This window comes from Echinops telfairi, unplaced genomic scaffold (genome assembly GCF_000313985.2).
Source record: "Echinops telfairi isolate 266 unplaced genomic scaffold, ASM31398v2 ScPeMD7_6;HRSCAF=24_0, whole genome shotgun sequence".
In the NCBI taxonomy this organism is placed as follows: domain Eukaryota; kingdom Metazoa; phylum Chordata; class Mammalia; order Afrosoricida; family Tenrecidae; genus Echinops; species Echinops telfairi.
Genome location: NW_022103902.1, coordinates 5,618,550 through 5,632,284, shown reverse-complemented (window position 1 = coordinate 5,632,284; position 13,735 = coordinate 5,618,550). Strand labels below are relative to the sequence as shown.

The 13,735-nt window shown below is 39.8% G+C and overlaps 1 protein-coding gene across 2 annotated transcripts in view; it reads left to right on the top strand.

Moving 5' to 3' along the window:
* CBLB (Cbl proto-oncogene B) overlaps positions 1–13,735 on the top strand; it is a 248,643-nt gene that overhangs the window by 183,989 nt on the left and 50,919 nt on the right. For both annotated transcript variants that reach the window (XM_045286202.1, XM_004706383.4), the window contains exons 11-12: positions 485–670; positions 2,974–3,339. In XM_045286202.1, the coding sequence (XP_045142137.1) occupies positions 485–670; positions 2,974–3,339 (552 nt within the window). The remainder of the gene's footprint in view (positions 1–484; positions 671–2,973; positions 3,340–13,735) is intronic.

Below are 13,735 nucleotides of genomic sequence, written 5' to 3'. Positions count from 1 at the left end.
GACCCTTTTAAAGCCCTCTTGTATATGCATGGATGTAGTTCCAGTCACCTTGTTACCCATCCATCTTCAGCTTGAGTGCCTCTCTCTATCTCCTGATAAAGGTGATTGCTAAAGCAGGATTGGATATGTGATCGTGGTTACCTTTCTTGCCTCTTCACTCCTAGGCTACTTCTGGTGTCTTCAGTGGCCTGAACAATTCTATGCTGCCCTCTTCCTTATTATCTTTAAACCAAAGTTGGGCAAGAGTTTTATCCCAGGCCCTTTGTGTAGGAGAACCTTTTCAATGTATTCTTTGTACAGCACTGCCCCTGAGGGACAATGTGAGTCCCTTCTGTCTGTTCATCACTGTAAACTGAGGGAGCTTATTTTAACAGGCGTTCAATGGCAGGTGCCTTTGCAGGACGAGATGTCTTCCCTAAGAACGAAAAGGCATATGTTTCCTACATCAGATAAATGGCAGGCTCCTTCTCGTTTGCTGTTTTAGTGCGCCGACAGGCAGAACTCGCCCGTCACATCGCCAGCATCTTCGCCCCTCAGCCAGCGAAGAAAGCCGCATTCAGATCCGCTTCAGATCCCACATCTCATCCTGCCCCCAGTGCCTCCCCGCCTGGACCTCATTCAGAAAGGCCTGGTGCGGTCTCCCTGTGGCAGCCCGACTGGTTCCCCAAAGGTAAATCAATTTCACGTGTCAATTATTTTACGTGTCAATTATTGGTAATTTTTTGTGTGTTCTTTTAAATTCCGTGACTCACTTCTCTTCTTGTGCTCTCCATTGTTTATGAACAGCTGTGGTGGGCATTGTTTACTATATTGAGGAACCGCTGCCACAGTTCTTACGTTATTGCTATTAAAGCTACACCACTGCTTACAGAGAGCACAGGTCTGTAATAGACCAATGATTTGCTAAAGTAAATAACAGAGTAAGTGTACTTATTCTGTATAATGGATTTAAAAGGTCATTAGGTGCATTCTAATAAACTGCAAGATGTTATCAACTGTATTTTACACTCCTTTTCATAGTGTCCTGACAAGAAAAATGTGTTGAGAGTATATTTGCATAAGGACTTAAGTTGTGATAAATTACTGTCCCATGTTTCAAGGTGACTTAGAAGGGAGAATTATGTATACTTTTTATATAAGAGGAATTAATTACAGAGAAGTATAATATTTGTAAAGTAATTACATTCCTGTTTAACATTAAGCACATAATTCTAAACCCTATAAATGTGCAGTTTATTATTTAAGTTCTGAGTGGGATTTTTCTCATATTTAATAATAAGCTTATATTTACTTTATTAAATGTAAGATTTTTTAAGTTATTCATCCAATAAATAAGATGTTTTAGAATCTAATATTAGTAGAGAGCACAGTATACTTACAAGTATTTGATTTTTATACATGATACTTGTTTTTAAGAGATTATGTATATATATATACACACACTCACACACACACACGGTCATCAGATTTCTGTGTGTGTGTTATTGTTTGACGTGAACTTGGTCGTCACAAGACTCCAAGTCCATTTCAATTTTACTTTCTGCCTTTTTTCTTGAAGCCGCTGCGACCACTGTGTAGGTTTGAAGGCTGAGGGATCTGGAGGGACCGATTTCTTTTTTCTCATTTTCTAACATTAAAAATACAATCACTTATCTCAGACTTAATATAAGTAAGAACCAAATGCCATATAAGGTATACAGATCAAATTCAAGTTCCTATACATTCATATTTTCACATAGGAATCAGACTGTTTCAAATTACAGTGAACCCTCGCCACTTCGCACTTCGACTTCCGTGGCTTCACTCTATCGCGGTTTTTGCGTAACAGCACCCACTGCCTACACCCGCTCCTTCAGAGAAAAAGACGGCGACCCGCCTGTAGAGTACATCCCTTAAGTCATTTCATAGGCTATTGATTACAGTATTTGTAAGAACTATGTATAATAATACTGTATGTGAAATATGCAATACTGTAAACTAGATGCCATAAATAATATAATAAATAATAAATGATAATTGTAACGTCCAAAATGTTTTACTGTATTTTCCCTTTTTCGTTTAATAAATTGGGTAATACGAGTGTAATGGTGACTAAAGGGTGTTTTTTCATGTCCTCTATGCTCTAACTACAAAAATATTTTATTTACAAATAAGGAATCCTACTTCGTGGAATTTCATTTGTCACGGTAGGGTCTAGAACCGATTAACCGCGATAAATGAGGGTTCACTGTATTTCATTTTAAGGACCCATACAATTCAAGCATGCTCTATAAATAGTTATATATTAGTATTTGTGATTTTACTATATTAGTATTTGTGATTTTTTAAAACTATTCTTTTAGTAGTAAACCCAAACACAAGCTCATATTTTCTTCTCATCCGTTGCTCTACTATAGTAGTGAAAAACAGAAACAAAACGAAAAATGCAATTTTCATTCTTTCAAAAATACTAAAAATCAATTTACTATCTTAAAAATAAGAGCAAGTTTCTGAATGATGCTTCTATTCCTAAATCAGTAGAATACGCAAACAAGAGAACTCTTTGCAGATGTTACTTCAGATATTTTTAGTTGGGGTTTTTTTTTTTTCCATTTAAAATTTTTTTCTCACCTTCCCTGCCACACAAGTTAGTATGTGTCTCCCTGATAGTCAGTGATCCACCCTTTTTCTCCTCTCACCCCACGTAAATGTAAACCATTTTGATATTCTGGTATTTATTTCTAAGTCTTTATTTTGTAGTCATGACATTTGATTTTCAGTACTCACTTTACAAAAAATCATAATGAAGTATGTTTGCATTTCTCATTCATCTTTTAAAATGTCCTTAAAGAGTGATTTAAAATAGCTATGAAAGTATGGCATGGAAATGTAGTAACTCCATTATAGCATAGAAATAAAAACCGTCAACTATTCATCCAAACGCTATGGCAGTTCATGATACAAGTATAATCTTTTACTTTTCTGTCTCTGTAGTCGTCGCCTTGTATGGTGAGGAAACAAGACAAGCCACTCCCAGCACCACCACCCCCTTTAAGAGACCCTCCCCCGCCTCCTCCCGAAAGACCTCCGCCCATCCCTCCTGAAAACAGACTGAGTCGACACTTCCATCCTGCGGAAAGCGTGCCTTCCAGAGACCAGCCCATGCCCCTTGAAGCCTGGTGTCCTCGAGACGTGTTTGGGGCTGATCAGTGGGTGGGTTGTCGACTGCTGGAGGATGGCGCTCCCAAGCCTGGAATGACAGCGAGCTCAACTGTAAATGACAGACATGGCAGAGTGGGCCCTGATCAAGTGCTTATGCGGAAACACCGACGCCATGATTTGTCTTTAGAAGAAGCCAAGGTAAGAAGTAGGCAAAGCAGAAACCAAAGCTTCTGTTTATAAACTCTTTATGATTCAAGGTGGTATCAAAGGCTGGGCCACGCGTCTTTGCCTGTGTGACACTTCTCTGCAGGTCTTTAATTATCTCCCAAGTTATTAATAATCAGAAGCTCGTTAAATCTTGAACTGAAAGAAGTCAGGAAGAAGATTCTAAGTAAGGATCTAACTTTAATATGCTGCAGGAGGGTTTTCCAGATTTATCTTACCTTTCTTTCATCTGTCAAAAAACTCTCCCCATTAGTAACTTGTTGTTTGGACACTCAGCACTATATTTGTTTTTAACTATGGTACTTTATGCAATTTGAAACAAATGTTTCAAAATCTTAGCATCTAATACATCAATTGTTGAAAATAGTTGTTCCTTAGGACATCACACCTGGAGCAGCTAGAGTAAGTGAGCTCACCTGTTTATAAAGGCCATACTCAATGCACTCTTACAAAATCAAGTTATGGTCCCATAAATCTAAGAGAAACTTTCACACATTTGAGATGGAGGATATCAACTGGGTTTTGTAATTCATTGTAGATATAAACTATTGTTTATATATCTGAGAAAGAATTTGCAAATTATGGAAATTTAAAAGCTACAAACAGAAATAACTCAATTTGGAACTATTCCTAGGCCCTACATAGAGTTGTAACTTAATTTTTCTATATGTACCCTCTACATTTTGGCTATAAGATGAAGTCATTGTCATAGTTCATCTGCCAATGGAGAGCTTACCTCTTTTGAAGACTGTGATTTTAGAAGTCTGTTGATCTCTATAGATCTTAAATTATATTTTAGGGGAGTAATATAGTTCTTCAAAATTGTGACTTACAGTTGATAAGCTCACCCTATATTAAAAACAAAAAAGCAGTGTGATGCATCGCTGTACTCAACTCCTGTGTGTGTGTGGGTCTCTGGTGTGTGAAAGTGGCATCACATTGGAACCATTGGGCGGCAATAAGTAACCCTCCATGATAGTCTAGAATAGGTAGAAAGGCTAGGGGTTTGGGTTGGAGGAATGCAAAGGGGTGATGCATGTTGGGTTCTGGCCTTCTCTCATTTCACAAGGAGGAGGAGGATGATAACCCTTCACATCAGCCCAAAGCTCATTGCTATATATCCAGGACCAGGTATGCCAATTCTGATACCAACCAGAGCACCGTCCACTTCTCAGATTTGTTTGGTAATGCATTGCAGTGGTCACACATAAATCACAGACTGCAGTCACAATAGTGTGCTTTATTATGGAAGTTAACAGGTTACATTCAGGTGCAGAAATGCTTAAGACACAATTCTTCAGTCAGTCCAGCCTCTTCCCAGCTATGCCTACTCATGCCAAAAGAGCCAGCACTGACAGGTCCAGGGGAATAATGAGAGTTCTAGCATGGACCGTGGGGAGGGTGTAGCTTTTCTGGGCATGTTTGATCAATCGAATTATACCCAAGAGGAATTATTGAGAGGAATTACTGACAGGCAAGCATAATAGTGGGGTAGGAGGTAATTAAAAAACAACCCAGAATATATATGCATATATAAAAATTTATTTATGAATATGTATATTTGTTTATGTGAGTATATATATGTAAATGCCACAAGGAAGCAGATGGACATTGGGCCTCTACTTAAATCTTACCTCTGTACAAGAATGGTTTGTTTTAACAATGTGTATGATACGCACCTCCCTGACACGATCACTGAAGACCACATGGGAGTGTAAACAAATGTAGAAAGCTGTGGCATCTGGGGTCTTGAAGGCTTAGAGGGAAACAAGCGGCCATCTAGCAGGGGAGCAACAAAGCCCACATGGAAGAAGCACACCATGCTATGTGATCACGAGGTGTCTACGGGAAGAGGTATCAGAAGTTCAAAAAACATGCTTCACACTGCTATGAAGGGGACTGGATATAGTGGAGACACCAAGCCCACCAGCAAGACAATTGGGCAATGCCTCTTAGAAGGCCCTCATGGAACAGAGGATAAACCTAGGGTGCGGTGCCGTACTAATGGACCACGTAACTATCCTCTAGTTCTTTAAGATTTCCTCCCCTTAATCTTATGGGTCATCTGTACGTGATAGATCACATTGGTTATGTTAGACTTGCATATGTTCATTTGTACATTGAAGATCGCTTGGTATAAGGTGGTCAAGATAGATGACCCCTCAGAAACAGTGACAGGAGTAAGGGTTTCCTGAGGGGACGGGAAGGAGTGTCCGGAGAGGGAGAGAGAGGAGGTGATAGCACGGATGATTGTATAGCCCTACCTGATGAGATTGAGCAACAGAACTGTATGGAGGGGAAAGGATATATTAGAATGAGTAAGACATATCAATAAAAATATTATTCAACAAATGTTTAAGTGACTGTACACTATTTACAAACACAATGAGGATTGGATATGGGGCAGCACTTTCAGTAATACTCATTCACAAAGGCAGAACCATGCCTGCCTAGACTAACACATGCCATCAATTAGCAAAGAAAGCTTAAAAATCATAATTATGTGGTTGTCTCAGGCCAGCATTCATTTGACATCCTCTAAAGCAAGAGATCCGAACCAAAGTCCGATGGTGACCAATTCCATAACCATCTGCTTCTCACACTAGGCTGTGTTTCAGCTTTAAGTCCAGGGGAGTATGCCAGTTCCTTTAACTTACTACTTACAGGTGAGTTTAAAGTGAAAAACAACAAAACAAAGCAAAAAAAACAGTTTGCTTAGTAAGGTTCCCATATTGAAGCCTTCTGATGTGAGTTATGAGGGGTGTTGTGTGCCTTGAAAGGACAGAGTCTAAAGTCCCGGTCTGTAGCACACAGACTAGGTCACAAGGGCTGTCCGACTGGGAACATAGTACCAGAGGGTCTTTCTTCTCCCCTGGGTTCTAGGTAAATATCGTTAAGTGCTTTTTTTTCCCAGATGGAAGGTGGTTTGGCTTGGTTTAGTCACCAATAGAAGTGTAATAACCTTCCCTGAGACATGCGTGTTGTGCTCCCCCGTCAAAATCTGGACTTGAATTTCTATTAAGGTGTACTTATCACTCTTATTTATTTATATTAATCATTTTAATGGGAGCTCTTACACATGTCATAACATTCCATAATTCAAATGGATCAGGCATAATTACACAATTGTTATTACAATCAATTTGAAAACATTTTCTTCTTCATGAACTCTTTGATATCAGCTCCCCTTATCCCCTTCCCCCAGGAACCCTTATTGTTACATATTATCATTATTCTGTTATCATTATATAGATAGATAGATATGGAGATATATATATATAGCCATATCTTACCCCATGCAGTATATGTACGTTCACCTACAATTCTGTTGTCCACTCCCCTCTAGTAGGATTATACAGTTATCTTTGCTAACAGCTCCCCCCATGCCGCCTCCTCCCACCCCCGGCTTCACATGTCTTCCCTTTGCTGTTTCTGAAGGGTCATCCATTCTGGCATTCCTGCATCAACCAATCTTAATTATACAAATGAGCATGTGTAGGTCTGGCAATATTAGTGATGTAAAACATAAGCCTTAATAGTAAGGGGAGGAAATAATAAAGAACCAGATGATAGTCATGTGCTTCATCAGTGTTCTACCACACCCTGGATTTATCATACCTTCCGTGTGGCTCTTCTGAGGGACTGTCCCATTATCTAATGAGGGTTTGAGTCTCCACTATATCTACGCCGCCTCACATCGATTTAGCTGCTTGTGAACTTCTGATACCTCTGCCTGCCGACACCTTCCAAGTGGGATTTGCTAGATGGCCGCTTGTTTAACTCTAATCCTTTAAAACCCCAGACACTAGAGCTTTCTTCACCACATTTGCTTATGTACCCATTTTGTCTTCCATGATCATGTCAGAAATGTGCATATCCTACAGTGCCACATTATTGGAACAAATCGTTCTTGTTCTGAGGTAAAATTTAGAGGCCCAAAGTCCATCTGCTTTATTATTGTGTTTATATATGTGTGTGTGTTTAGACATACACCTATATTTATACCTATATATATGATTTTTACTTTCTTCTGTTTTCTTTCCTCTTGCCCCACTATCTTGCTTAGCCATCGTTCACCTCTCAGTAATTCCTCTCAGACACCTTTTGCTTAATCAAACAGGACCAGTCATTGTTGGCTCACCACTCACCTCCCCCACCTTATCCCCTCCCACGCCCTCCCCCTCACTCCCTGCCAACCATTGGTTTCATCACTGTCTCCATGGGATTGCTTATCCTGCCTCTCTTCTATAGATAGACCCCAAAAAGAGAGAGCGCGAGAGAAGAAAGACCATATAAATCATTCCAAGTCTAACTGTCATCCTGATCCAGAGTAGATCACTCCTGATGGGAGCGTCTGTTGAGTTGGGTTGACCTTAGAACAGTGGTTCTCAAACTTCCTAAATCCGTGACCCTTTAATACAGTGACCGCCCCCAATCATAACATTATCTTCGTTGCTACTTCATGACTGTCATTTTGCTACTGTTATGAATCTGGCGACCCCCGTGAAAGGGCCATTCAACCCCCAAAGAGGTTGCGGCCCATGGGTTGAGAACCACTGCCTTAGAACAACATTGTGTGTCAGCCACTGATTGACCTCATCTCTCTCTGCATCTTGTGAAACTGACCCTGGCTGAGGTGAGACCTGCTCTGTTGAAGCCGTTTATAAGATAGAGGGAGTGACATAGAGCCAAGGGTACAGGCGGTCCAGTGCCGTGTTGCGTGGAAGACCAGATTAGAAGAGGATATAACCTGAGAGCAGACACCTGCCTTCGTCTCGGTGTTTCTCCTTAGAGTAGTAGAACTTGTGCAGCATTTGTCCTTTTGACCAGATTCCCTCAGCAGACTGGTTTCCGGTCCATCTGTGTCACGGGGTGTTTCCTGCCTCTTCAGGCAGACATAATAATCCATTGCAGAGTGTCTTTATCCATTTTTCTACTCGTGGGCATCAGCTGTTTTCAGCTTCTGGCTACCGTGCCCTGTGCTATCGCGAACACGGGAGTGCCTGTTTGAATTCTGTCTCCCGCTGCTGTGGGGGAATGTGCCCAGCAAAGGGATTGCTGGATCATAGGGGATTCTTACTTCCAGTTGTTTTAGGTAGCACCATACCACTTTCCACAGTGGTTGTCCATGCTTGTACATCCATCACAGGATAAGAGTTTCAGTCTCTCTGCACCCTCTCCAACATGACTTGTTCTGGTTTTGTTCTACTGAAACTATCCTTGTGGGGGATATCACTAGGGTGATAGCTCATCATTGTTTTAAGTTGCATCTCCCAAATGGCCTGTGATCATTAACATTTTCATCATGCGTTTCTTAGCTATTTGAGTGCTGTCCCTTGTGAATTATCTATTTGTGTCGTCTTCTCATCTCTGGATACTCATGTACCAGTGAAGAGAGCTTCAGAAAAAGAAATCAAGAGAAAAATACCATTTGTAGTAGTCACACAAAGGGTGAAGAACTTAGGAATACACCTGACCAAAGAAAAAAAGACGTGTACAAAGAAAACTTCACAGCATTACTCCAAGAAACCAAGGGAGATCTACACAAATGGGAAAATATCTTCTATTCATGCATAGGAAGGCAATATTGTCAAAATGTTAACATTGCCCCAAGCAATCTACAAACACAATGCAATTCTGATCTAGATCCCAACTTCAGTCATTAAAGAATTGAGAAGACTAACGGAGAGAAAAGTGGCCCAGAATAAGCAAAACTTCTCAAAAAGAACAAAGTGGAGGAGGCCGTGGAGTACCTGGCCTCCAGCTACAGAAGTCAAAACTGGTACAATTGTAGATACATAAACCAATGGAACAGGGGAGAGAGCCTGGAAATGAAAGTGTGCACCTGCACAGACAACTGGTTTTCCACCAAGGATCACAAAACATGAAATGGGAAAGCAACACTGTCAGCTACTGGCCCTGCATCTGCAGACGAGTGAAACCAGACCCGTCCCCGGCCGCAGGCGCGGAAATGAACTCAGGATGGATTGGAGACCTAGAGGTAAACCCAGGGATACAAGGACTGTCAGTGAGGAAATTGGGACGAACGCAAGGGCCCTGTTGCCTTAGACCACACAGACGACCAAGTACAGAAAAGACCCACCAAAACGGAAGACAAAAGACTCGAACGTGGTGAAAATAAAACACTGTGTACATCAAGAGACGTCACGAGAATGTGAGAAGAGAGAGGAATTCACAGTTTCCACAGCTCTTCTTAAAGTGATGAAACCAAAGAGAATACGCTAGACTTTGAGTATCTGAACAAGTTGTAGCTGATGCCACTTTGAGTATCTGAACAAGTTGTAGCTGATGCCAGTTTCACCAAAAATAGCAGTTTTTAGTATTCATTTCTTAACCACAGTCGTGTTTCCTTTCCCTCCTACCCCTGCCCTTTGCACTCAGAACCTCAAGGATAATCCTTGTTACTGTCGTAGGACCATGTCTGGAGAGGACAGAGAATGTCCGTCTCTGCGGACTGGGAGAAGGGAGGGGGAGGGGAGGAGGAGAAAGGACACATGATGGGCAAACTCAGGCACATTCCTCACTCTTTCTGAGAGCAGCACACGCTGAGAGCCTATTGAAGAACAGACTTTTCTCATGTGAAAGGGAATGGTTTTTCTCTTTAGACGAGTAGTCGTCTGTTTTGTTTGGAACTCCACTTGCTGGTTGTAGAACGCTCTGAGGGGGGGGGGGGGAACCTGTAATTCATAGTAAAATGAGGTGTAAGGAGTTTCTGTAATCTTAATTTCTCCCCTTTTTCTTTTTCTTCCCACCTCGCTTAAAATGCTAAGGTATTAATGTACTTTTAAATGAATCGACAAACTAAGAATTCTTAAATTTGTCTTGTTTTATTAGTAAAAAGACTTTCTACAGAACTGTTGGCATACTTAAAATGAGAAAAGGGGACAAGAATGGGAAGATAATTTTGACTGAAAAATAAAATTACTAATAATGTAAATGAAAATGATGAATGTTACGATTTGTTCACAGCCTTCACACTTAATGCGCTGATTCTTTTTAATCATTGGAACAGAGTGTATGGTGGTTAAAATAGTTGACATCTGGATATTTAGTTACTTAAATGATTAAGTCATACTTTCCCATAACCCATTAGTCTCTCCCGACTTAAGCATTTTTGTCAAAGAGATAATGCTTCAGATTTAATATTATTTTTCTGTGTGACAGAAACTTAAAAACTAAAATCTGAGGTAAAATTTAGATGTGCCTATGGCATGGTCTAAGAGTAGTTGATAAGAATAATCACCCTCCAAATGGAATGCAAGCTTGCTCCCCTCATGGTGTGTCCTTGTCTGCGTGCCAATTCTCACCATCAATTAGACTCATTTTCCTTTTGATTTGAATTTTCACCACATGACTGCTAGGGGAAGCAAGAATGACCCCATTTGTAGTCATCTTTTGAAGATATGACAAGTACATCTGGCATTTCCCCTATGAAAGTGTGTGGCTTTCACAGTTTTAGAGGAGAGGCACAGGTCTACTTGGATGATTTAATCTTATCTGGACAACTCAAGAACTGTGCTTTAGAAAATAAGTACTGGGGATACTCTGGGTTCATTTCCAAACACACTTTGCTAAAAAACCAATGATAGGGGTTTGGGGGATAGTGCTTCTAGTTAAGCAGGCGTTATATGAGATATATTTTTGTTTTGTTTGGAGGTATATTGAAAACAAACAAGCAAAATGAAGATATTTTCTTCCTTGTCATTGTGGTAATAATGTCTTTAGATAATCCTAAAGAATTGGAGATTGAGGATGTCTGCCTCTTCCACAATGCTATTCAACTCCAACCACCGCCCCCACTTCCCCCTTGAGTACATTCCCTCATGGTTCTGGGTTCTGTGAATCATGGCAGTCTCCCACAGAAGTCATGAAAGTTTAAGGAAGTATCTCACATGGTGGTGGTGGCTGGTCAGTCCAGAATTCAAAGGTCAGGCAAGGATAAGCAGATGCTGGGTCCAGAGCATGCGATTGATTCACTCATGGCTCTTGTCTGTGATGAGAGCATTCTGCTGTCTTAGAGGGTTCACTTTGTCTGAAGAAAGATGGCATTACAAGGACTCCTAGTCACACTCACAGGCCAATCTGGTCACCACCTTCCCCCCACCTTCTTACCAGACGCGTGCAGGGAAAGGTGGTTTAGTGGGAGTTACATTGAATATCAAGAGTGCCGGCAAATTAACATATAACCCTTCTCCTTTTTAGTGATGCCTAAATATCATCATTTATACTCCCGGACTGTATCATATTTTGGCACATATGACCTGAGGCCTCTGGCCAGGATGTTCCCCTAGCCATTTGAGATGCAGCTTCTCTCTTCTCAGCTTTGGCATATCATTTATCATGCGCATTACACATAACAGTAGTCCGGATAACTCTTAAACAAAGAATGTCACTGCATCCGCACCCTGTACTAAGGTCAGGTGTAGCCTATTCACTAGCACTTAGTGCCCTCCAGAATGGGACCATATCTACACATGTATGAAGTTCAGAATTATAGTATATCACATGTAGAAGAATGTTACAAATTAATTTTTTTTCTGGATTTCAGGTGTCTCAAAACTTTTAAATTTCTTAGACAATATATGAACCCTAAAAATAAATTTTGAAAAATTTCAAACTTTAAGATTAGGAATATCGACTACTTTGAGGAATATAAAAAAATTTATAATTGATAGAATATAAATATGATACATGATAATTCAAATAATACTTCTTCCACAAATATAAGCTTCCTCTAAAGCAGCCATTCTCAACCTGTGGGTTGAAGCCCTTTTGGGGGTTGACCCTTTCACAGGGGTTGCCTGATTCATAACAGTGCAAAATTACAGTCAGGAAGTAGCAACGAAAATAATTTTATGGTTGGTTACCACAACATGAACTGTATTAAAGGTTCGCAGCCTTAGGAAGGTTGAGAACCACTGCTCTAAAGGATCCTTTTTAGTGATTCAATATATGAATCTCTGTGTTTGTGTACAAAGAGGTTCAAAATGTTATTGAAAAGGAAAATGAAAAGATAATGGAAATTTCCCACTAACCTCTCCTATACATGCATACATGTACAGTTTCGATATTCAAGACACTTTGTGACATATACAGATAAATTAAAGCACAGTCCATTAAACAGAATGAGACAGGTATCCTATTAATTTAACAGATGAAGCATGTGTAAGAACCATCTAGAGAATGCATAGGATTCCAAAGAAGAAGAAAAATAAATCCAGAAAAACATGAAAGCCCAAAGAAGAACATAATTAAATTGAATTATGTTGTAGAAGGAATGCAGCAAGCTTTATGCAAGCGCATCACTAACTGTAGACATTAAACATTAATAGGTGTGATTTTTGTGAGAGTCGAAAGAAGCGCATGGGGTTAGGAAAATATGTGTAGTGATAGAACTCTAAATATGTAGGTTGGAACCATTTATGGAACGAATTAAATTCTACACTTTAATTTGGTAGCCAGGAATGTATTTAAAGTTTTGGCTTTAAAATTTGTCAGAGTCCTGACAAGTTAAGAATTGTGCTCAGAATAGTTTAAATTGGTAGCATTTGTGGTAGACACATGGGACTATGAATTATACAGGTAGAGGGGTATGTTGCATTAGTGGCGATATCAAAGAAGCCCTGAACTATTGTCTTTCCAGTGTGTGCTCCTTTCACTGGATACTACCAATTTGCACCTTTAAGGAAATGTTTTATTCTATTTGTAAAGATTTTTAGATTTACAGAACATAAAATATACTCCTTCTTCACTGTTCCACTTGGTTATGTTCCAAGGACCATGTTATTATGTGAAATTGCATGTTAGGTGAAAATAAAGGCTGATCATATCAGATCACAAAATGGATTCTTGCATAACTGCCAAATCACTGAGCAGCATGGCCCAGCCAAGTTTATACATTGCCTTAACCATCATAGGCAGCATTACCCTTACCTCTCAGCTTGGCATTTGTTACTGCCAGATATGTGATGGTAATGCTCAAAATTGTTGGGTAATCAGTTATTTACTTATTTTTAATATTGGGTTTTTGTTTTGTGCTTTAGCTGAGAGTTTACATAGAAAATTGGGTTTCCATTTAACAATTTTATGCAAATTGATTCCATGACATTAGTTACAGTGTTTACAATGTATCATCATTCTTATTTTTATTTTGTTTGTTTTGTTTTATTGATCAATTTTCTCATCCCCTGCTTATCTTCTCACCTTTGCTTTTGGGTAAATGTTGACTTTTTGGGGTTTTTTTGTTTTTGTTTTTTTTAATCAATTTATTGGGGCTCATACAATTCATCACAATACATAGATCAATTGTGTAAAGCACATCTATACATTTGTTGCCCTCATCATTCCC